The sequence below is a fragment of the Phocoena sinus genome, chromosome 8 (assembly GCF_008692025.1).
Source record: "Phocoena sinus isolate mPhoSin1 chromosome 8, mPhoSin1.pri, whole genome shotgun sequence".
NCBI lineage: Eukaryota > Metazoa > Chordata > Mammalia > Artiodactyla > Phocoenidae > Phocoena > Phocoena sinus.
Genome location: NC_045770.1, coordinates 68,255,905 through 68,281,986, shown reverse-complemented (window position 1 = coordinate 68,281,986; position 26,082 = coordinate 68,255,905). Strand labels below are relative to the sequence as shown.

The 26,082-nt window shown below is 41.2% G+C and overlaps 1 protein-coding gene across 1 annotated transcript in view; it reads right to left on the bottom strand.

The window, feature by feature from the left end:
- The window catches only part of SPON1 (spondin 1), a 274,397-nt gene that overhangs the window by 138,364 nt on the left and 109,951 nt on the right, over positions 1–26,082 (bottom strand). The window contains exons 4-5 of the mRNA XM_032639045.1: positions 20,141–20,214; positions 14,901–15,023 (exon numbers count right to left, since the gene is read on the bottom strand). Coding sequence (XP_032494936.1) covers positions 14,901–15,023; positions 20,141–20,214 — 197 coding nt within the window. The remainder of the gene's footprint in view (positions 1–14,900; positions 15,024–20,140; positions 20,215–26,082) is intronic.

The following is a 26,082-nucleotide window of genomic DNA, read 5'->3' as shown; positions in this document are numbered from 1 at the left end:
GAATGGAGCACTCTGGGAGAGATAAGAGTCCCTAAAGAAAGGGAAGGAATAAGCAGGGTAAACTGAGCACATGCCTACACACAACGGATGCTCTAAACAGATATGTGGAATGAATGAGCAAACAACAGAGAACAGAAAATAAAGATGAAGAAAAAAGATCCACTAGAAGAAAAATATCACCACAAATAAAATATGAAGGTATAAATAAAGTCCTATTTAAGATCCCATTTAAAAAATGAGATCAACATGCATCATCAAATATTTTATTTTACCTGTAAGAGAAAAAGAAAGTATTCTGTAAGGAGCTCGGTTACAGATTTCATGCAAAGGATTAGAACTCATAAGTGAATAAGGACTACGTTTTGTTTCATTGTAATAGAAAACCATGTACAAACCACAGAGTTAAAAGCTGTATAATTTGGGTGTTTTTTTTTTAACAACTTTATTGGAGTATAACTGCTTTACAATGGTGTGTTAGTTTCTGCTGTATCACAAAGTGAATCACTTATACATATACATATATCCCCATATCTCTTCCCTCTTACGTCTCCCTCCCTCCCACCCTCTCTATCCCACCGCTCTAGGTGGTCACAAAGCACTGAGCTGATATCCCAGTGCTATGCGGCTGCTTCCCACTAGCTATCTATTCTACGTTTGGTAGTGTATATATGTCCATGCCACTCTCTCACTTTGTCCCATCTTACCCTTCCCCCCCCATATCCTCAAGTCCATGCTCTAGTAGGTCTGTGTCTTTATTCCCGTCTTGCACCTAGGTTCTTCATGACCATTTTTTGGTTTGTTTTTTAGATTCCATATATATGTGTTAGCATACGGTATTTGTTTTTCTCCTTCTGACTTACTTCACTCTGTATGACAGTCTCTAGATCCATCCATCTCACTACAAATAACTCAATTTCATTTCCTTTTATAGCTGTGTAATATTCCATTGTATATATGTGTCACATCTTCTTTATCCATTCATCTGTTGATGGACACTTAGGTTGCTTCCATGTCCTGGCTATTGTAAATAGAGCTGCAATGAACATTTTGGTACATGACTCTTTTTGAATTATGGTTCTCTCAGGGTATATGCCCGGTAGTGGGACTGCTGGGTCGTATGGTAGTTCTATTTATAGTTTTTAAAGGAACCTCCACAGTGTTCTCCATAGTGGCTGTATCAATTTACACTCCTACCAACAGTGCAAGAGGGTTCCCTTTTCTCCACCCCCTCTCCAGCATTTATTGTTTGTAGGTTTTTTGATTATGGTATAATTTGGGTTTTTATCCAAATTGTTATCCAAATGCAAAGACTTTCACACATTTTTGAGTCTCAAGGAGTTTAATTACCAACTAATGAACAACTGTTGGCTTCAAAGGTTACTTCAAAAAGAAATCTGATCTTAGAAGATAGACATGAAAAACATGATGCTGTTAAATATGGTAAGAAATCCTGAATTAGTAAGAATTTATCGAAGAGATAAGTAAATAAGAACAATAATTGGGAAGAATTATTTGTGATAGGAGTTGGGAATTAGGAGAATTGTTAAAATAAATGTAAATTAAAATAAGTAAGTTGAGTAGTAAGTTAAATCAATGGAGAGTGCAAGTGAGGAAAAAGAGAAAAACAAAAAATGGCAAAGGTTTCCAATAAAAGTGAGTCAAAAGATAGTTTTCTGTTAAAATATGGATATATAGATAAAATAGAATATCTTTGTTGTTTATATTAAGTTGATAGCTAACTGAATAATCAATAATAAGAAGGTTATTGCCAAAAGGAACAAAAGCAAAACCAAGCAAATGTACTGTGTATATAAGACCAAGAAAATCTAGAAAAAAAATTAATTGTAAAAACTGAGAGGTAAAAAGTTAGAATGGCAGAACATAAACTGAATAGGACTAAAATAATTAAAAGTTTAAACAATCATGTGGGAAGCAAAACAAAACAGAGAAACAAACAAATACCCCCCCAACCACCCTCCCCCTGCCCCCACCACAAACAAAACACTTCTAATTGGATTAATGCAATAATTTACTGGGAATCCTTTAGAAAGGCTTAGAAAGTCTAAAAATAAGAAAAAATAATTTGAAAAACACTGAAAAGATAAATTAATCAAAGTGAAGGAAAAGCAGGTGGGGTGTCAGATACAGTTTAATTTAAAGCAAATGTTATTAAAGGAAGCTAATTATGTTAATTACGTGATGACAGAAGTCAGTTAATAATGAGAGCTGTGATATTATGTCTACAGGACACAAAGAACATAGCAACAAACAGAAAGCAATGACTGTTAAAAATCAAAGAGAAATTATAAGTACACAGTTTAAAATCAAGGTGTTAATACCCCATTACCAGAATATAAAAAGTCAAGAAGAAAATGATAAAGTAATAGAATAAAGAGCCTGAAAAACATACGTAAATTTACCATAATACAGCAGTAAGGATAGATATTGCCAAGCATTAAATGGAATGAACAACAAAACAACAACAGAAAACTCTGAAAGTTTACTGCTGGTTCCTGAAGAGATGGTGAATTAGCACACACTCCTCATTCCTTTAAATTCAACCCTGGGAAACTTCAGAGACAGAGGGAAGCAGAGATCCATGGAACTAACAGAGACATTGAAATAAAGGGGAGCTCAAAGGCTGTCCTGACGGGGGGGCGGAGATGGGGTAGAAGCAGCCAGAGGTGGGAGGTGACCTGACCCGAGAGTAAGAGAATGGATGGAGGAGGAGTGAGGAGTGAGGAGTCCTCTTCTTTCCTCTGACCCACTGGTTGGGGGATGGATTTGGGAGGACTGCTGGAGTTCTCCTATTTCACCCCTTCTGACATTGCCAACAGAGGGTCATTACTTGTCCTGCAATCCAGATGTCTGCAGCACCATGCAGCCCTATTCCTGTCCCCAGCATAGTACTCTCAGGGCAGCAGAAGCCTCTTCTAAAGGGTAGAGGAGATGAAGGGAACTCGGGCACCCTTGGGTGTACATTTCTCTAGCCCTTCCCTCTCCAGATTCACAGAGCTGGGAATTAGAACCTAAAGAGATCCTCTCTTCCTATTCCTGCTTTGTGTTGAGCGTCCGGATGAATCCCTGATTGGAGAAGATACCCAGTGGAATGGAAGCAAATGGAGGAGTTGATGGCAGTGATGTGATGCTTGGGCTTTCTTCCCTGGTCTCATCCTTTTTCTTTCCCTTAAACACATCTGAAGGGATACCACCTAGGATTTGGCCCTTTCATCACATACTAACAGGCCTAATGGTTAAATCATCAGAGAAATGTAAGACCATCTGCCACAATAACTAGATATCAAAGGGTACAACTAGTAAAAGTGAAAGCAAACTAAACATGAAGCAGATTAATTGCAACAGATGGACCAAAAATTTAACGTAAGCATAATACATACTCTCAAAGACATAGGGGGTATATTGTAATAGAAAGCAAGAACAAGAAGTAAAGAAAAAGAACCAAATGTAAATTGGGTGTTAAACAAATATTTATAACAAATATTTATTGGTACCCCTGCCAAAGATGCAAGACCTGAATCTAATCACGAGGAAACATCAGACAACTCCAAACTGAGAGCGTCTACAACTGCTTAGAACTCTCAAACAATGTCACTGTCGTGAAATTAAAAGAAGGACTAAGGAAATGCTCCAGATTAAAGGAGGCTAAAGAGACATGATAGGTAAATGCAGTGCGTGATCCTGGATTGGATCCAGGACCAGACTTTGTATTTTTCATTTGCTACAGAGCAGTGCTGTCCGCTATGGGAACCACTGGCCACATGCAGCTAATGAATAACTGAAATGAGGCTAGTCTGAATTGAGATGTGCTCTAATTATAAAATACACACTGGGCTTTAGAATGAAAAGAAGAATGTAAAATATCTCGATTATAAATTTTTATATTAATTACATGTAGGAATGATAATATTTTGGCGATATTGGCTTAAATACAATTTATTAGTAAGATTAATTTCACTTGTTTCTTTCTCCTTTTTTTTTTTTTTTTTTTTTTTTATGCGTTACGCGGGCCTCTCACTGTTGTGGCCTCTCCCGTTGCGGAGGACAGGCTCCGGACGCGCAGGCTCAGCGGCCATGGCTCACGGGCCCAGCCGCTCCGCGGCATGTGGGATCTTCCCGGACCGGGGCACGAACCCGTGTCCCCTGCATCGGCAGGCGGACTCTCAACCACTGCGCCACCAGGGAAGCCCACTTTCTCCTTTTTTAATGTAGGCACTAGAACATTTAAATTACATTTCTGGTTCTTTTTTTTTTTTTTTTGTGGTATGCGGGCCTCTCACTGTTGCGGCCTCTCCCACTGCGGAGCACAGGCTCCGGACGCGCAGGCTCAACGGCCATGGCTCACTGGCCCAGCCGCTCCGCGGCATGTGGGATCTTCCCGGACCGGGGCACGAACCCGTGTCCCCTGCATCGGCAGGCGGACTCTCAACCACTGTGCCACCAGGGAAGCCCTTCTGGTTCAATTTTATGGCTTGCATTATACTGGTATTGTATAGTACCGCCATAAAGAACACTATAGTTAGTGTACTTTGAACAAGGTATGTAGATTAGATAATAGTATTTTATCAATGCTAATGATGAATGTATTGTAATTTTGGAAGAGAATGTCCTTATTCTTAGGAAATGTATACTGAAGTATATAGAGGTAATGGAGCAGGCATGATTCTACTCACTCTCAGAAGTTTAGAAAAACATAAAATGTATATATATTTATGGAGAGAGAACGATAAAGCAAATGTAAACCGTTGGCAATTACAGAGTCTGGGTGAAAGATAATGAGGGGTTCTGTGTACCATCTTTCCAACTTTTACATCAATCTGAAATTATTTCAAAACGAAAGTTTACAAAAACCACCCCCACACAACGGTTAAGACAAGCAGCACAGTAGTGGGGATAAAAAGAAGGGTGGTTAGCACTGAAGAAGGGAGTGATGTGGCGAAGAAAAGTGAGGAACTCGCTCCCAGAAGGTGGAAGAAAGTATGAAGAGCGAGAACATTTAAAGTAAAACCTAGATGATATGGAGATGAGTAGAAGTGACATCTTGGTCACTGGAGGCTCAGAAAGAGAGAAAAAAGGAAAGAAAATATTTGGAGGAAAAGAAATCCCCCAGAATTAAAGGAAGAGGCAAGACATCATATTTAAAGGATTCATAGAGTAGAAAAGTATTTTTCAAAAAGAAAAAATCCACACTTGGTCACATTAATGGTGAAAATTAAGAAATTAAGAATTAATTAAGACCATCAAAGATATAATTTAAAAAACCGAAATGCAGGGCTTCCCTGGTGGCGCAGTGGTTGAGAGTCCGCCTGCTGATGCAGGGGACACGGGTTCGTGCCCCGGTCCGGGAAGATTCCACATGCTGCGGAGCGGCTGAGTCCATGAGCCATGGCCGCTGGGCCTGTGCATCCGGAGCCTGTGCTCTACAATGGGAGAGGCCACAGCAGTGAGAGATTCATGTACCACAAAAAAAAAAAAAAAAAAAAAAAAAAAAAAACCTGAAATGCAGAAAGAGTAGATCACCTGGATAAAAACCAAAGATCAGATTGACATTGGACTTCTTAACAGCTGAATATAAGAATCCAATGTATGAAAGAAAAGGTTTTTGAACCTAGGTCTCATATTCTGACACATGCTATTTAAATGTGACAGCATGATAAAAATATTCTCAGGCACGTCAGGCCTCAGGGGTTTGCCTTTCCAAAGACCTGCTATGGAAAACTCTTGTAAGAAGTACTCAATATGAAAAATACTAAAAAGCCATGGGCGATCAAAACTTCAGTGAAGCTTATGGTTGTGTAAAAAAGCAAACACTAAAGAAAGGAAAAAGAAAATATCCATATGATATCACTTATGTGTAGAATCTAAAATACGACACAAATGAACCTATCTGTGAAACAGAATCGTGGACATAAGAGAACAGACTGGTGGTTGCCAAGGGGGAGGGGGTTGGGGGAGGGGTGGAGTGGGAGGCTGGGGTTAGCAGATGTAAGCTTTTATATATAGAATGGATACACAACAAGGTCCTACTGTACAGAACAGAGAACTTTATTCAATACCCTATGATAAACCATAACGGAAGAGAATATAAAAGAAGAATGTATATACATATAACTGAATCACTTTGCTGTACAGCAGTCATTAACACAACATAGTAAATCAACTTACTGCAATAAGAAAAGAAAATATCCATAACAAGTCAGAAGTAAAGTTCTAACAAATAATCAATATGAAGTATATATTTGGGTACAGGGATCATAGAGACCAAAGGAATGAGAGCATGCTAATGTGCTTGTTTTTTTTTTTCAGGGAAGATATAAATATTAAAATGCTTATGAAATCAATAGAGGTAAATGAACACAAGCATGTGTCTTAAATTAAAGGCAACCACCGTAAGAACAACAAAAAAAAATGAGTCAAATAACTTTTAAGCCAGCAGGATAAAACTTAACTCAGGCAGTGGAAAGAAAGGAAGTAGTTTCAAAAAATATAAAATAAGATGGCAGAAAAAAATTTTAACATGACTGTAATCACAATAAATGTGGGATAGATGGAATGAAACAAAACAAAGCCAGAGGGACCTTGCATGGACCAATGACGCTCATGTGCCATAAATTAAGGAACATATTCCTTTGGCACCTGGCGTGGAAGAAGATAAAAGGCTTTCTAAAGTAAACATACGTGAGGTTATTAAAAACAAAACAAAACAAAACTCTGTAAATACAGAAAAGCAGAAATTACACACACTCTTATCAAAACAAAATAAACTTTCAGTGAAAAAGGGATCCAGAAAGAAACTGAACTAGCACATGGAGATGACAAGAGGGCTTCCCTGTCTCCACCTAGACTCTGGGCTGAACAAAAGATCTCCCCTGAGAATTTATAACCACGAGCTTGGAGTTTGATATTATTCCATTGTTGTGTACCTTTGTGTTGCTCTAAAGAGGTCTGATCCTTTGTTACCCGTTTTCCTGAATGCTCTTAGGGTTGTCCCTCTCCCCATTATTCTAAACTTTCATGATGTTGTGTTGAGCACTTTTTCATTCATTGTGCCGAGCACGTGGTTCTGTTCCCGTGTTCTGTACAATGAACAGGCTCGGTCCTTCTACACTACCCTGTGTGCAGGTACTTAGGATTCATCTTCTCTTGCTGTACTAGGCAGCTGCCGCTTGTCCATCTGTCTTTCACCTTCCCAGATTCTGACGATATCTCTTGTATGATGTGGCCTTCTTTCCTCTTTTGTCTTTGTGGATACATATATATTCCTCTAGTGTTATTTTTATGGAATTTGAGGAAAGTTCAGTGATTAATGTGTGTATTCAATCTGCATGTTTAACGGGAAGACCAGAGTGTTGACCTGTCCTTCTCCGATCTCAATCCATACAATAGTGAGTTGTTGCCATGAGACTTCCCAGAGAGATGGAGAGAAGGGAGGAGAAAAGGGAGAAGAAACTATTTAATCTGTTCTCTTTGCTCCTTCTTTCATTGAAACGGGGTGTCATGACACATGTGCTTGGTACCAAATTCTATTTCCTGGCAACATACTCTGTTTGTGACTCAGCCTGGTGGTGGCACAGCTGGGAAACTCTGATGGGCACCATTACTCAGCTTGGAAAGAGATTTCCCAGTACTGATGGGAAGAAGTAGAATTATTGTTTGTTGCATGTTTAATTGTTTCTGAAGTTAGATCAAGAGAAGGGGGCTGTGGTCCACATGTGGCTCATCACTGTTCTAGGAACTGGACTAAGGAAACCCACAAATGGTCTTATTCTTAAATGGGAAGAAACTCTGCAAGCTAAATATTATAAAGCTAACAATTCTTCCCAAAGTAATTTGAGGATTTAATGCAATCCCACTTAAAATTCTGGCAGGATCCTTTACAGAACTTGATAAAAACGATTTCACAATCATTTATAAAATAGAAAGACAATATCGAGGAATATTTTAAGAAGAAAGAGTACCTCCATCTCCAAGCCAGAAACCTGGCTTGTCAGCTTTGATGCTTCTCTCTCTCTCTCTCACTCCTCCACATCTAATCCATGACAGAATCTCCCTCTAAAAGGCATCTCAAAACTATCCATTCTCTCCATCACCACATCCACTGCCTTAGTTGGAGCTACCATCATCATTGCAACATCTTCCTAACCCATCTTCCCTTACACTACCTGCCCCTTCCAATGTGGTCCCACTCAGCAGCCACATAAGGTCCTCTCTCTCTCCTGCCCCAACCTCTTCAGTGTTTTTTCATTGTTCATCTCCCTCCACTTTCTTCCTTGCTCATTTCATAACTGCTTCTCATCACTCATTCATTCATCAACACCATTTACTGAGAGGCTTTCAATGTGCCAGACAATGAGCTAGGGCTTGGAGAGGTAAATGAGCAAAATCAAGCTTGATTCCTGCCAACACCCTAGTGGCTTTAAAGACAAAGGACAATAAACATGAATAAAGGTTCAAGTGTGTTAGTAATTAAACCAATGCCAATTTAAAATAATAAGATTAATTTTTTATAACCATGAATTGGCCAAACCCAAATGAAAAAAGTTATATTGGATGCTAAAGAGGCTGGGAGAAACAGATGTACTTATTCATTATTTTTAACATGGTGAATCGATACAAATGTTTTGGAGAAGCGTCTGGCAAAATGTCTCAAGAGCCAAAAAAAAAAGTCCATATCCTTTGATCCAGCAGTCTTATTCTTGGGAAATTATTTCAAGGAAATAATTCAAAGGAAGGTGGAAGAATGGAGTAAGACTTGAAGAAGGAAGCTTTTTTTTTTCAGTATGCGGACCTCTCACTGCCGTGGCCTCTCCCGTTGCAGAGCACAGGCTCCGGATGCGCAGGCTCAGCGGCCCAGCCACTCCGCGGCATGTGGGATCCTCCCAGACCGGGACACAAACCCGTGTTCCCTGCATCGGCAGGCGGACTCTCAACCACTGCGCCACCAGGGAAGTCTTTTTTTTTTTTTTTTTTTTTTTTTTAAAGAAGGAAGGTTTTTATTGCAGTGCTTTGTGTGTTAGCAAAAGACCTAACATCACCTAAACATTCAATAAAAGAACAGTTAGATAAGTGGTTCAGAGAAAGCTGATGTAATAAATGACTATGGAAACAAAATCAAATGCAAAAAGTAGGACATGATGTGTTTAAATGTGATGTAGAAACTCTGTACACAGTTGAATATATGAAGAAATGAAAGCAGTTGCCAAGTATTAGAATGGTAGTCTTTCATGTGACTGAATTTAAGAATTAATAATTTTTAGAAATTAAGTGACCCAATGGAAAAGATGGCTGAATTCATGGTCAAACTAACTGATTCTATAGAGTATTCCAGTGGCCATGTTTATATTCCAGGCAGTGTATTGCCAAATGAAAAAAATAATTGGCTCCTGGAAAAAAATGTCCCTTTCGTCAATGTGTGTTTGTCAAATGGTGTTAAAATCGACGCTATATCAAAAATGGGGGGAGTTATGCAATTGACATTGTCATGGGAGATTACAGAGTCTCTGTGGGGTAGAAGCATTTGTCAAAAACCCAGACGCTGTGTTCAGAGTAAGAGAGCAAAGAGACTCAGCATCTGTTAGGCAACTCCTAATCTCCTGGTGAAGACTGGGCATATCTCCAGACCCTGGGACATCCCTATGCGGTAACACTGCCTGGTCACCATGTTCTTGTAAAGAACAAAAGCTCCTGGAGCACAACAGACTCGCAGTACCAAGGACAGACCCTGGGGGGCACGCCCTTCTCCTAACACTGCAGGGTTCCGGAGCTCAGCTCAGGCTCAGCGAATCCAGACCTCTGATTTCTTAAGTTATGCTCTCCACAGCCCAGGTCTTCGTAGAGTGCGGCCAAGCTATTCAGAATTTGGTAGCAGTTGAGACCATGGTGGTATAGCAGAGCCTTATTAGAAGATGCTTTGTGAATGAGAGATTTAATTTTACTGCAGAGGAGAGAAGACTGCCTTGTGACAGCCCCCAGAGGAAGGCAAAAGGGAAACAGAAGATCTGAGCTTTGATTTTGGTTCTGAATTCTCTCTGGCTACGTGACCTGAGCCCTTAATTTTTTTGTTTTTTTTTGGTGCTTGGGTTTTTTTTTTTTTACTTATAAAATTAGGAGGTAAAACTTGCATGATCCAGCCTGCAAATGGATTTCTAGATACTACTCACTTAGTAGTGTTTTAAAAAGATTTCACTGGGCTTCCCTGGTGGCGCAGTGGTTGAGAGTCTGCCTGCCGAGGCAGGGGACATGGGTTCGTGCCCCAGTCCGGGAAGATCCCACATGCCGCAGAGCGGCTGGGCCCGTGAGCCATGGCCGCTGAGCCTGCGCGTCCGGAGCCTGTGCTCCGCAACGGGAGAGGCCGCAACAGTGAGAGGCCCGCATACCGCAAAAAAAAAAAAAAAAAGATTTCACTTAGCAAATAAATGAACTAATGATTGAATGAATTAAAAAAAAAGATTTCAGTATTTCCAGATGGCCAGCACTGATTTATGGCATTACAATCGGAGGGAATGCCAGAGGTCATTTATACCATCTTCCTGCCTTCCTTACCTCAGGCCTAGCTCCTCCAAGAGAGAGGGGTATCATGGATACAGAGAATACTTTGTTTTCCAAGAGAGGGAACACCAGAAACAGCATCTGGAATAGGCCAGTTTGTATAATGATTGAGAAGAGCCACCTGCAGATGTGACCCACCACAAGACAGGGCTGAAAGCACAGGGTGCAGAGTCCAATGTGAATTCTCAAGGGCAAGTTCCCAAAGATGACTGAAGGACAGACCCCTTAGGCTGCTACTTTATCCTATTGCAGAGGTTCTCAGGTGTGGTTACAGACCCTTGGGACCACCCCCCCCACCGCCCCGCCCCCAGCCCTTTCAGAGGGACCTACGAGGTGAAAACTATTTTCATAATAATACTAAGACAAAATTTGCCTTTTGTAATGTGTCGCCATTAACACTGATGGGGCAAAAGCAATCACGAGTCAAACTGCTGGCACTCAGTGTGGGTCAAGGCAATGGCCTTGCACTGTGTTAGTCGTGAATGTATTCCTCACTGCCAGGGACTTGCCGCAAACAAAACCCCCAAAAGTCAGTTTCACTTACGAAGGGCCTTGACGAAACAATGAACGTTATTAATGTTATTAACTCTCTACCTTTGAGTCCACATGTTTTTATTATTCTGCGTGACTAATTGGGAAATTACACATAAAGCCCTTCTGCTATATACTGAGTACTGGGACTGTCTTGAAGAAAAGCACTTGTGCAATTGCTTGAGGTACAAGCTGGACAATTTCATTGTCATAAAACATCATTTTTACTTGAAAGAACAAATGACAGATGATGGTTATTCAGCCTTAAGAATTTGGCATACATTTTCTTAAAAATTGAAATAAGCCTGTCACTTCAAGACAAACACCTGACGGTATTTGCTGTCAATGATAAAATTTGAGCTTTCAAGCAAAACTTGGGATCTTGGGAAACTTGTATCCACCACCATGAATTTGATAGCTTTTCAATACTTAAACACTTTACTGATGAGATTGGAAGTGATCTTAACGAATATGATTTTTTTTAAACGAATATGATTTTTGATGTTGCATAATGAAATGTCTCAATATCTGGATGATTTGCATAACTCAGTAAACCAATATTTTCCAAATGACCAATAGATGATGTTATAAAATCGTTCATTTGTGAAAGATGCGTTCAAAGGGCAAGCGGAAAGCAATGCCTTTTAATGTAACAGAGTGTAAGTTCGTTGATACGGTTTCACATTCTATATTGTAATTCTCCTTTAAGAAACTACCATTTGCAGAGTTTTGGTGTAGCATCAAAGAAGATTATCTGTAATTATCTGAAAAGGTTATTTAAATATTCTTCCCATTTCCAATTACATATCTGTGTGAGACAGAATTTTCTCATATACTTAAGCCAGAAAAAAAAATGCCACAACAGGTTAAAAATATGAGGATCCAGGTGTCTTCCATTAAACCAGGCATTAAAGAGATTTGCAAAAATGTAAAATGATGCCCTTTTTACTAAATTTCTTTCCTTTGGACAATATAGTTATTTTCATAAAATATGTTAACATGTAATAATTTAATCATTACTAATTCATTATATGTTACTTTTAAAGTTAAATAATAAGTGATATTTTAAATTTTCTGTTTTAATTTCTGAGATGGTGAAATATTGAGAGATACAATGCATATTAACAAAAGTATATTGGAGCTCTCAATAATTTTTAAGCCCATAAAAAGGGCCCTGCTCTGAGATGCTTGCAGAGAAAGTGGAATTTGGGATGAGTAATTAGTAAGAGGAGGACCTGTCATGTATCAGCTTGCACTACTGTTGAGAAGTGTCATGACTTAATTGGGCTAAATGGCCAGGGTTGGTTATCAAGACAGAATCATCCCTGGAGGGGTAAAATGAAAGTCGTCTATTACCTAAGATTGGCAGAAATCACTTTCGTGAATATTGAATTCTCACGGTCCTGATTAGACCTTGAAGGGCACCTTTCTGTGCCCTTCCAATTGCCTCCAGTGCCCCTAGTGCCCAAGTCCATCCCTTTCCCTCCAGGGAAAGTCTGGCCCTGGCCCTGCTTGATGCTGACCATCGTGACTAATGTGGGCTAAAAATCTGCCTCCCGGGTCATGGTGAATGCCACTCTGAGTCCAACAATCAGTGCCCAGTACTTGGGAAGGCCCCAGGCACTTGCAGGCACTAAGAATGAAAGATGACCATGTCGTGGCTTTTGTCCTGGAGGACTTCTCAGTCTGGTGGAGAAGAAAGGCTCCTGAAGAAATAATTACAGTATGATGTGATAAATGCTGTTCTGAACATAGTGACCAACTTTTTTCCAACCAAAAATTAGGACACACTCTGACATCTGACAATGAAACAATTTTGAGGTACTTGAAACACATGTCTGCTATACATATTAAGAAACTCCCAACAACTCCGCAGAAATTCTGTATAGCTTTGTACTTGATTTGGCCTAAAGACCCAGAAACAATGGTCTGTACCCTTAAAAAAATTCTGGGAAATAACAGTGTCAGAACAGAAAAGAGCAAGAAACGCCTTAGGATTACAGAAGATGAGTAATAGGCCCCTAACATTTTCTTTCCTCTGGGTTAGTGGATGGGAGGCACTAGAGGAAATTTTTTCCATCATGCTTGTTCCAAGTGGTTTTTTCCTCTCCAGGCAGAGAGTCCAAGTTTGTTCACACAGGTCTCCCACATCAGCTGAAGCAGATCAAGCTGAATCCCAGAGTCAGAAGAATGAACTAATATGAGGCTTCTAAGATCTCCAGCCTTGACTACATGTGGCTAAAATTAAACAATAAGGTTCTTGATCTGCCAAGAAATGGAGTCCCCTCTGGGTGAGCTGTTTGGGGACCATGGAGGTTATGGTCTAGACTGGGTCTTCTTAAGTCCCAACCACGTACCCTTTGCCCCCCTCCCTTTGGGGCTGACCCAAAACCCTCTTTTTAGTTTCTTTCTCCAGCCTCCCCGTTCTCTCCCAGCTGCGGCAACTCCAAAGTGAAGTGAACAAGACTAAAACACACAATGAACCAAAACATGCTCAGTGCCACACATGGACATCCTGCCACCCACAGTTAGAAAGAATGGGCTACACTGGGTCTCAAAGGCAATCCAAATGAAAGGCAGGACAAGGAGCCTGACAAACCCCTTCTGCATCTTGGATCCACTACCATTAGCCATTCATTCTGAGGGTTCTGCATCCGCAGATTCAACCAAAAACGGGTCGTAAATATTTGAAAAAAAAATTCCATAAAGTCTCAAAAAACAAAATTTGAATTTTCCACACAATAACTACTGACCTAGCATTTACATTGTATTTACAACTATTTACATGGTACTAGGTATTATAAATAATCTAGAGATGACAAAGTATACGGGAGGATCTGCTTATGTTTTATGCAAATACTATGTCATTTCACGTATACGGGATTGAGCATCCATGGATTTTGGTATCTGTAGGAGTCCTGGAACCAATCCCCCTCGAATGCCAAGGGACGATTGTACTTACGTTGGACTAGGGGCAAATCATGATGTCTCTGTGACCTCCAGTGAGCTCATTCACAAAAGCCCACAAAAGGTTATTTTGAGGATGAAATGACAACATATGTAAAACTGCTTGCCACTCAGTAAGCTCACTCTTCATAGTTATAATTTTCATATCATTTGTGTGATTATTTAGTGTCCGGCTCCCCATTAATCTCTGAGTTGCATGAGAACATGAGTTGTGTCTTTCTTATTCACTCTCATATCCCTAGTGTTTAGCACAGTGTCTGCCACATGTTAGGCATTTGATGAGACAACTGTTTGATAAAAGGGAGTTGGTAGGGTCCCGATTAAGGATTTACTCTAAAACAGCAAGTTTGGGGTTGCCTGACAACTCTCATGGATTCGTACTGGCTACCTGGAGCACGGTGTAATAAGGATTCTAAGGTGGTATCTGATATATTACCAATACACGCTATGGTTGAGGATGTTGAGCATCTGTTGACCTTGGCCTGCGCAGTCAAGAGCAGGTGGTCCCTTTTGCCAGTTCTTTCCAGAACAAATAGGCTGGTTGTATGGACAGAGCCACTTCAGGAGCACTGAGGTTACCAAATATCTGACCTGAAGAGAAGCAGCATGACCTCAGGAATATTTTTTAAAATCACAGATAAAAAAACACTTAGAACAATGCTCTGCGAAGAAGCTGAAAGCATCCGACTATTATGTCTGCCTGTCTCGATGAATTCGCTTTCTTGGAATGTGTTTCATGAAGGCATTGATTGGTAAGAAGGAGAAGCTAGTATATCCCACAACCAGAACTTTGTAATACCCTCTCCCCCAACCCATAAGGAAGCTGTTCTACTCACGAGGGTAATCCTTTGGGTGTGTCTTCTCAGACCAGTTCCCATAAAATGTGAGCCTGTACTTGGCAGTTCCACAGGCGCAGCAGTCCAGGATTGGCTGGTCAGTCACCCCGTCAAATGTGGAGTCTGAAAGAGTCAGGAAAGTCACCAAGTTAGGAAGCAGCGGTGGGTCATTTATAGGACAGCACCATCTCGGTCTCGTTCTGTCTCGAAGGCTTGGGAAAAGAAGATGAGGTACAGTTTTCACCGATTAATAACTCAGAACCAGGTCCAGCTATAAAGGACTTTATATACCTCTAAGGGTGATAACTATATATTTTGCAAATTAAAAAAAATCAGAACTTTTGCTCTAGTAATGTGAGGAGACCTATGGGACCAATAAGGTAGAACATTTGGGATGGGGGCCCATCTTGATATATTTTCTGGGCCCAAATCTCCTTCCCCACCCCTCCCACAACAGGATTTCTCCACCAGATTTTAAGAGGAATATGCCTGTGTGTGTTCTCTCTAAGGAATATTCTCTGGGGCCAAATTGCCAGGACCAGAAAAAGCTTTGAAGGAGAGAAATGAGAACAAGCAGAGGGATGTGAAGAACTGCTGAAAATTATTTCTAAAAAGATATGCATGTATAGTCACGTCACTTCTTATCAAGCTTTCAGAGAGTTTACTGGGAGGGTTGGGGGTTTGGGAATATGTCCATAAATTCAGGTTTACTTCTGAGCATAGAGGCAGCCGGGAAAAACTCAAGATTCCCAATCCGCCCCCACTTTTAACTGCGAATAGCTGAGAAGTGGAGAAAGATTACATGAATAAATTCAGTATTTCCGACTGTCAAGCCCACACCCCTAACTGTGCATTGTTGCTTTTGGTCTGTTCTGCTTCCTGCAAGATGAAACAATGTCTACAGATGCAACTTGTTTCAATTGCTTTTTCTTTGCTTCCTCTGGAAGTATTAACATAAATGTTCTCTCTCTTTTTGCAAGTTGGACATTTATTCTTAACTATTATATAAAGAGCAGCAACAAAGAGTATAAAAATCTTTTTGAGTGTTAGGAAGAGCATTTTACAAGTCTTCCTTATGGAATTCACTGGGTTCATTTGGTTTGAATATGCAAAACCAGTGATGGGTGGAAGAAGCGAATTCTGGGCTCGAGGATGGAGACAAAAGTATGGGATATTGTAATAAGAACTATATTGTATAGAGTCCTCATACATGCTGATCCCTTTCCATATATTGTCTCATTTGATCCTGACAAACCTAGGAGGTCAGGACTTTGGTTAACCCCATTTTATAGATCATGAAACTGAGGCAGATTAGCTGACCAGCCCAAGGCCACAGGGTTTAGTAAGTGGTGTAGGCAGAACTGGAGCTCAGGTCTTTTTGAGTCCACAGCCCATGCTCTTAACCTCTACACTATATCACTGCAGGAAAGACCTTCTGCTGGATAGGTCTGCATAAACACCCATGAGAGAAATTGGTGTGTGTTTCTCTTTTTGCTTTTTCAAATGAAGAATGGTACATTTGAAAAATTACCTCCCTACATGGCTCCAGAATCTCTGAAGAGATCTGAAACCATCCCAAATAGAAATCATTGTTTGGCTACTTTTTGTACACTAGGAAGAGGCTACAGCATTGTTTGTGTTAGGAGAAATCTTCCCACTGCCTTATGTACACGAAGTCCAGATCTGATTCCTGTGTGAGCCACTTTGATACTTAAGGGACAAGCCCTGTGGACTATATTTCAGGAAAGGTAGCGTATATGAGTAACTCCTGAAGGTTCTTCCTTTTCACATTTCCATTATGATCACCTATGTTGTTAAAAAAAAAACTAAATTCGTTTTGAGAAAGGAATTCTGAGCTAAGAGATACATGCTGGGGTTTCAATTGTAACTACTCAGGGCTGTAAATGAGGCAGCAATAATCTCTCAAAAAACCAAAATAAGGCAAACTGGTAGCTTTACCTTATCAAAAGGGCTCTCAGATATAAGTAGTGAACTTAAAGATGCACCCAGGGATTCAAGGGAATGCACTTATAATAAACCTTTTGGAATTCCAAAGGAAAATAAGCTTCCATTTAAAAAATAAATTTCTAAGTTTGAAAATAAAAACAGACATAACTGTTTCCTACTGGGGAAAAGCCCACTGAAAATGAATCAGGCTTTCAAAGGGCAGTGATAACAAATGTTAACTTACCCCTCTTCTCCTAACAGTGCAGGGCTTGCCCAATACAGGTAATTGCAGGCCCTGCAGCATCTCCCAAGCTGTCCCCTCCCCCTCATTTCTACTCTTAATCCATCAGTTTTCTTTTCTACTGTCATCCTTTATTCTTTGCTCTTCCCTTGTCTTCTTTTTCTCATGATCCCTTCTCTGCCCACATTTTCCTCTCATCTCTGCTTTTCCCTTCATCTTTTCCTCTCTTTGTCTCTCTCCCTTAATTGTCTATGACATGGTATTAAAGTGAGTACATGTGTGCATTTGTTTATTATACATCACCTTTTGGAATATTTTATGTTTCTCTGTTTTTAATTGTAAGTAGCTTAATGTTTTATGTTTCTTTTAAAAAATAACGATTGCCATTGCTTTTAATCTGTGCAATTCTTAATTTTCCCCTATGGATAAATAGCTTCAACTGGGGAAAAAAATAATAGACACTAGTTTCTCTCTTCCTTTCCTTGATAGATTTGATTTGACTTAACAAAGAGTGTGAATACCTTAATGAAAGAGCTGGAGATAATCAAGTGGGCATACACATTTAAGAAAAATCTCTTTGCTCTATGCTTATGTCTTAAAGACTTTTTGTACAGGATCTGCTTTGCTAACTGATGGATTTCCTCATGGGTCTGCTGTCTCCAGGGGTCATATACAACAGCACCTAATGATCCTATAGCCCAGGTCCTGCCGGGTCTTTTTTTGTCCACGAAGTTGCTGTTGGAAAGAGGTCTTCTTATACAGATTCGTGCTTAGTCATTTTGATAGGATCTCTGCTTCAGAAGTGGTAACCAATAGAGATTTGCAAGGTCGTTTTACTGACACTGTATCTGCAGAATGCTAGCATATTCATAGCTTAGACAAGGCTTTCACAACATCAGGACTGAGGCTTTGGAAAGTGCAATTTAGTTGATGGTTGCTGTCAGTACATGGGGCTGACAGTGAAGTGTCTTCTAGGAACCCTCAAATCTGGGAAATAAGGCTGTCCTCTGAGAGTCAAACTAACAAAACCTCACCACAGTGGCCATGATTAGCCAACCAAGAGGTGAGCTAGAATAGCCACAACTCTAACCCACAGGACCTGGGGGTCATCTCATGGAGGCTGGGCAGGGATGGGATTGTCCGTTAGGAACCAAGAGCCTCAAGAGTTGAGAAGTTCTGGGTCTGGGGAAAGCCTAAGTGAATCTGTGGACTATGAAATACAGGAAAGCCTCAACAGCCATGCGTGGTGATGCCCACCTGGAAACTGCCCAGGGCGCTGGCCCACAGGTTGCAGCTCTCTGGCGCCTTTGACAGGCATGACCCTAATGCAGGGCAGCCAACTCTCTCTCCTTTAGCTCCTTCCATGCTCTCCAAGAAGTCCTCCAGATAGGACCTAGTTTCTGCTCCAGCTCATCTATAGGGAGACCTATGCTTTGATCTACCCAAAGTAACAATCCAAGCTACTGAATTGGGAGGTAGTCACTTTGATAGAAAGGCAGTGGTTAGGGCAAGGGCTCCTAGGTCCAAACTCTGACCTCCCCCACTAGCTGTATCATGCTCAGTGAGCTCTTTAAACTTCTCATGTCTCAGGCTTCTCATTTATAAAACAGGTATGATATAATAGTCTTTACCATATAGGATTGTCATGCAGATTACATGATTAAGGCATGTGAAGTGCTCAGAATGGTGCCTGGCATGTAGCAGGCACTAAAAAAAAAAATAGCTCTTACTATTATTTTCCTAGAAGACCTTTATCAGCTTTTCTTTTTCTTAGTAGCTTACGATTTGCTAGAAATAGAATGATTTCTTCTGAAAACGCAAATTGTTCTAAATGTAAAAAAAAAGTCCGTACAAATTAATAGAAATGAAAGAGTGAAGATGTATAATTTCAGAACATTTTCCATGTTTATTTAGTTCTCTAATGACTTCTAAACACATTTGGATGTTTCAAACTTTAATTTTTCATGGTAGATTAATAAATAAGCTTTGGGCTGTAGATAACAATAGCTAACACATACACATATATTATATATATGTATGTGTATATATGTATGTATGTGTGTATATAAGTGTGTATATGTATGCGTGTATATATGTATGTGTACATAGCAATATACATATCAATATATATATTTACTATGTACCAAGGAGGCATGGTACTATTTTACATACATTAAGTTGCATGACGAGGGCTTCCCTGGTGGCGGAGTGGTTGAGAATCCACCTGCCGACGCAGGGGGACACGGGTTCGTGCCCCGGTCTGGGAAGATCCCACGTGCCACGGAGCAGCTGGGCCCGTGAGCCACGGCCGCTGAGCCTGTGCGTCCGGAGCTTGTGCTCCGCAACCGGAGAGGCCACAACAGTGAGAGGCCCGCGTACAGCAAAAAAAAAAAAAAAAAAAAAAAAAAAAAAAAAAAAGTTGCATGACGAGGAAGGGCAGAGGCAGGATTTGAAAGTCAGCTGGATCTGAATCCAGGACTCTGCTCCAACCTCCTCAGTCTACTTGGTCCCTATAAGCTTTGTTAGAATACCTTCAAGGAGAGGGAGTTGACGAGCCTGCACATCCAAGGACAAGATCCTTGAATGAGGTGAGATCACAATGTCAATGCCCCCTTGACATCCCCGTTTCCCTAGAGAAAATCCCCCCCTTCCTGCCTGGGTGCCCCAAAAGTTCCTGCTAGTGATTACTCCAGACAACTGTTAACAGACTTTTTAAAGGTACACAATTGTGTGTTCCTTAATTAAGTCCTGTGAATTATTCCAAGGAACCTCTTCAGAATAATCACTGTTTCACAAAAATAAGGAGACAACGACACCAATATAAGGTACATATCTCCTATCCAGGGAATCAAGCTGAGTAATTAGAGTTTAAGGCAGATCCAATTACCCACAGCACACAGCCAGATTAAAAACTGGAGCTACGTGAGGACGCAAAACCCAGAGGAACTCAGAAAGCCCAACTGCCTTAATTCCTGCAGCTGAATTCTTGGACTCAATGAACCACCTTCCATTTCTCTAGCCCTCTCTCACCCACACGTCCACAAATCCTTACCTTGTTCACAAAGTTTCTTGGTCAGAGAGCCCTCATCTTGAAAATAAATGATGCGTTTCTGTACGATGCTAGCCCTGTGGGGAAAGAGGACACAAGCACATGGTGAGGAGGGCAAGTCTGGGGTATGTCAGATCCCGGCTTGTCCACCTACAGCTGTGTGGCTTTGGGGGCGTGCCCCCAACACTCTGTGACTCAGTTTCCTCATTGGAAAACTGGCATTAAGAATAATATCTACCTCCCAGGATTGCTATGAGAACTAAATAAGAAAATGTACGTCAAGAGTTCAGCATATACCTAGAAACCACTCAATAAATATTAGTCGTGGTGGTGGTGTTGGTGGCCCTCATATTATTATTAAGGTAGGAAGGTGAACTAACAGCATTTTCAATAACTTTTCTCAGTGGTTCATTTACTCTAGTTTCGTATCAAATTATTGAGGCCATTTATAGATCAAATAAATTCAAATCAGGAAAACACGTCAATTTCTCTTCCTGAAGGGGAAAATAAAACCCTAAAAATATATTTTGATTTGTTCTGAAAATGTCATTCTATATCTTTCCTGAAAGACTAGACGAAACTATCTCCTACGTTCTGAACAAAGACAACTTCAGCTGTTATATCTCCCTCTTAAACATGTCAAACACAGGATCTTAGAATTTGGAAAGAATATTTTGAGGTTGAAAAATGACTTGCTTTTGGCCAGCATATATTTTCTCTTTAATCTAGGACTGCACAGACACATACTACTCTGCCGTTTATTTTCAGCTGGCCTTGAAGAGGCCTGAAACCCAGTGTTCCACTAATTTGAAAGTCCACAACACAACACTGAGATGGTGCCGGTGGATCCTGAGCCATTTCTATTGATTTTCTTCAGCAATGTTACCCAATCAAAAGGTAATTTTCACTTTGATTTTCCCTGTTTAACAGATAAAGGGAGCCCTCGACTTCATCAGAGCTGACCACACTGAACCAGGGATAGTCACACAAGCTGCCCTGTGTCACATGATCACAGACCCAGGAATGGGCCCAAGTGTGCATAGATCTGCATGCAGAGCACAGAGGTGGCTCTCTCGATGGTCTGGGCCTAGGCCAAAACGACTTTCCAAAGAAATGTCTACTGTACACTCAGTCTTTCACAAAAAAGTAAAATTGAGGCCAGCCTATTAATGTCTTTTACAGTCTTTCCCCACCCAAGAGAGAAGAGATGTTGAAATAACTGAACGAAATATACTTCCTATTGACACAAGCTACTATGATTATTTATCCATTCTGTTGACCATCAAGCAGAATGTTTCTTTGGGCCAAGAGAACACTCTGGAGAACACTCGCCTCAAAGCCAAATAACAAAGCCTTCTGTTAGTTGGAGTATCCCATCACCCACCACAGTGCTTCCAGAATGTTCCCCAGTGAAATTGCCTCAGGGACCCCTGTGGAGGGCAAGGAGTAGGCCTACTGGGAAGTATCCCAGGCCCCACGTTCTTACTTCAAACAAAGGTTCCAACCTCATTTCAACCCAAAGCAGCCCCCTCTCCCATTTGTCTTCCTGTTGTATTTGCTGGTGTATTTTCAACAAATAATTGCTGGAGGTGTGCTTAGCGACCAGGCATTGGCCAGGGACACTGTCATGAACTAGACAAACGGGGCCACTTCCCATTCTCAAAGTTGACAGAATAGTGGGGAGAAAGCATCAAACAACTAAACCCTCAGTTAATGAATGGAGACATCCACAGGGTGTGGGAGAGTGTATCACAAGGGTTCCTGACCAAGCCAGGAAAGGTTCCTCCCAGAAAAGGTGACTGAGCTTAGATTTGAATGACTAGAAGCTAATTAGGCAAGTGGGATGAAGAAGCAAAGGAGAGGGCATGCTTTGTAAGATCCTTGAGGTGGGGAGGGCTGCAGCTCACTGGAGAACCCACGAGTGTTAAACCAGGGAGGTGTGAGATGAGCTGGGGAGGTGGGCGGGGCCACATCGCCCAGAGCCTGCAGGGAGATGGCATCTTACTCCAAGCTTGATGAGAAGTCCTTGGGGAATGTGACATGAGGAGTGAGATGATCAGTTCTGCCCTTTTAAAAGAGCCTTTAGGGGCTTCCCTGGTGGCACAGTGGTTGAGAGTCCACCTGCCAATGCAGGGGACACGGGTTCGTGCCCCAGTCCAGGAAGATCCCACATGACGTGGAGTGGCTGGGCCCGTGAGCCATGGCCGCTGAGCCTGTACATCCAGAGCCTGTGCTCCGCAACGGGAGAAGCCACAACAGTGAGAGGCCCACATACCGCAAAAAAAAAGAAAAAAAAAAGGAGCCTTTGGACCACAGAATAAAAACGCATTGGTATATGGTTGCAGTACACGGAGCTCCCATGCAAATCAAATTTTGTTTCAATAAAGGTCTCCTGATAAAATGGTTTGAAAACACCTGATCTGGGACTTCCCTGGCGGTCCAGTGGTTGGGACTCTGTGCTTCCACTGCAGGGGGCACGGGTTCGATCCCTGGTCGGGGAACTAGGATCCTGCATGCCAGGCGGCCAAAAAACAAACAAACAAAACACCTGAACTACAGGATGAAGTACAAACTTACCATGGTATTCAAGGCTCTTCATAAAAACCTCCCCCAAACACTACCCTGGCTTTATTTGTTGGCATTTTGTGCCATGCTCCCTGGGTTCTAGGCTATGCAAAGTTTATCCCCCTTGTCTGAACACCTCTTTCACTCCACCACACCCTTACCTGTGCCGTTTCCTCTCCCAGAATCTCCCATCACCTGTCTTTGCTAGCACTGGTAACAAATACTCTGAACTTTCTTCCTCCTGCTGTGAGTGGGAGAATAATGGCAAACCCTATGATATAAAGGCATGATGATGCTTAGAAAAATTAAATCACCCCCAGATTTTCCAAAACTATCATTATAAATATTTGAGGGGCCCTATTTCCTTTAAGATATTTCTATTTCTTTCATGCCTTGTTTTATAAAGTCAAGTTGGCCCTCTTTTTGATAACAGTTGTAATTTCTGAGCCCTTATTATGTGCTAGTCACTGTGCTAGGGAGGCCCTTCATGTACATCATCTTACATACCTTCTGCTTCACATATACTACACATCCTCAAGCTCTTTATCAAAACACTTGGGCTAGATGTGTTTTTGAATTCAGAGTTTTTCAAATATTAGGAAGTTAAGATGGCAATAGGCCATTAACATCCCCATGATCAAACATATCCATATTCTGCCACAAAATGTAACAATATTCATACTATGAGAGTAAATAGAACTTATAAATAGCTTCACGTCAGTTTAGGTCAAGTTCAGCAAACTTATCAAAATGCTCTTGTTTTCAGAGGGATTAAGATGAGGGTTTGTGGCTATTTTCACCCTAATCTTACAGGTGACGATGACTGAGATGCAGGGAGGTTAAGTAACGTGCTCAAGGTGTGAAGCCTCCCACCTACTGCCAAAGTCCACGGCCTGTCTGAGGCTCAGAGGGCTTGTAAGGACTAAACACGATTACCTATAAAGAGTATAACTGCACTGTGAGGAACGTATTGTTATAAAATGTAACCTCGAATTGATTTGGGGGGATCTATTTTAGCATCTCACGGAGCACACAGTGGAGAGCTGAGACTTCCGTGGGTCTCCCCGGAGCCTGGGTCATGATCACCTGAAGCTCTCCATGAAAAGACGAGCATATATCCCCATGTCCAAGCTTGGCCAACCCTCTAGACCGTGCCCTTTGGATTTCAAACTCCGTGCAGATCCAATGTGGCATATAAGGCTTGTTCTGATCTGGCCCTGGTGATCAGGCTTTATCTCTATCCAGTCCCTCCTGAGCACCCTACCCAAACCATATCCTATATCTGTCTTCATGATCTCACACCCTTGAGCTCCTGTCCATGGGACTCCTTCTGTCCTTCCTTGTGATTCCTCAATATACACCACACATACACACACACACACACACACACACACACACACACACACACGCACTCTCTCTCTCTCTCTCTCTCTCTCTCTCTCTCAGTTACCTAACTCATACTCAACTAAGACGTTACTTCCTTCAGATTGATGTCTTGCCTGGATGTTCTTCCTTATGAGAGCCATAGCCACTTGGGCTTCTCCTACCCAGCACTTATTAACCTGTATTATAATTGCCTGTTTACTTTTCTATCTCCTGTGCTAGATTATAAGCTTCCTGAGAGCAGGAACTGTACCTTACTTATTTCTATAGATGTTAGTATCGTTGCAATCCTGGGATTCAAGTAGAAGGAACAGAGTTTGGAAAGGAAAGAGTTTGAGATTGAGCTACCTGTAGGGCATGATGGTGGTCGTAGGGGGTAGTTAGACACAGGGACCTGTAACTCGGGAGAGACTTGAGGGGTGGGGAGGATGGATATGGCAGTCACTGGGGCAGAAGTCAGGATCAAAGCTTTTAGAGTGGCCGATGTCACCCAGGGAAAGTGTGTGGCATGAGAAGAGAGTCTAACTGAGCCCAGAACTCTGAATGCCAACATTCACCCACAGATATGCCAGCAGAGACCAAGACTTTGGAACACTTGGTTGCAGAAGATGTTTCTTTTTACTCCTCATTTGGTCAACTCCTGAGAGAAATTTATATTCTGAGAAAATACATTTCATTTCGAGTCTGTTCCCCTCAGAAATATAAAACTCAGCAGAGATTTATAAATCATATTATAGTTCAGAAAAATAATAGCTTTACAAGACGAGAATGCTGTTAGTAAGAATTCCCTCAGCATTTCAAAATGACAAATTTCTCCCATTCTGTGTTGCAATTTGGCAGTCCTGTTGCATAGCATTTATATACTGATATACTGAATGCTCTCTTATCATGAAAGAACGTGTTAAGGAAATCTAAATTAAATTTCTCAGTATGTTAGCTTCTCAAACTTCAGAATATTGAGGTTCTAAATAACTTACTAATCATTTCAAAAGTTTCCTTTTAAACCTAAAGTGGAACATTTCCAGAAACTCCATCCTGAATCTCTTAGATGCTCTGCTCTTTTCTGTCTGATGAGTTTCTTCATTTGCTGTTCTTTTTCCTTGGGGAGTTTGCCTGTTGGAATAAAGTTAGAGCTGGCTAAGTTGTAGGTTTGCTGTCTAGCGCTGAAAAGGCCTGCGATCCCTGTTCTCACTGAAAAGGGACAAGGAGACCTCAGAAACTGAAGGACTTGGGAGAGATCAGGACACGAAATAAATTAAGAATACACATGGGTCCTCAGGGGCTGGGTCACTGCCACGTAGGGATAATTCATGTAAGGTCCTTACGACATGCATGTTGCACAGAGTAAATACTCAGTAGTGGTAGTCATTATTGTGGCTGGTGTTAAATCACCAGCCCCTAACAAAGTGCCTGACACATAAAAGTACTTAATAAATAGAAGCTATTATTATGATTGATGTCAGGTCTGTCTCCTTTGCTTACGGAGGGAGGAGGGAGGGCGTTATCTTGATCAACTGCTTCAGGCAGAGATAATGAATGACTAAAATGAAGTTCAGGTTTGCGGTCTCCAGACTACTTTTGCCAACCTTCTTCCCAATTCCAGTAAAATCCCTATTACTGAACATTTCTTGGAATACTTTACAAAATTTGTCTCTGATCTCAGGGATGTTTTCCAGAGGAGTGATCCAGTTTATAACAAATAACATCTATTTTCTTTTCCCAATGAAAGAACAATTCTGTGGGAGGATGCAGGAAGAAAATATTAAAGTCATAGCAATGGTAACATCATCAGGAACTGAGGCTATCTGCCTTATTTTACTTTGCAAGGATGCCAAGTGCTAATCTGATCATGGTCTCATGTTACTCAGCAAATATTTACAGAAGCTGGGTGCATTCCATGATCCAGACTCTTAACCAATCTTTTATATGGTTTTATGTGGATCTCAGGAAATGGAGCTGTGTCCAGGAGTTAACAGGCTTCCTGGCAGCTCATGGTA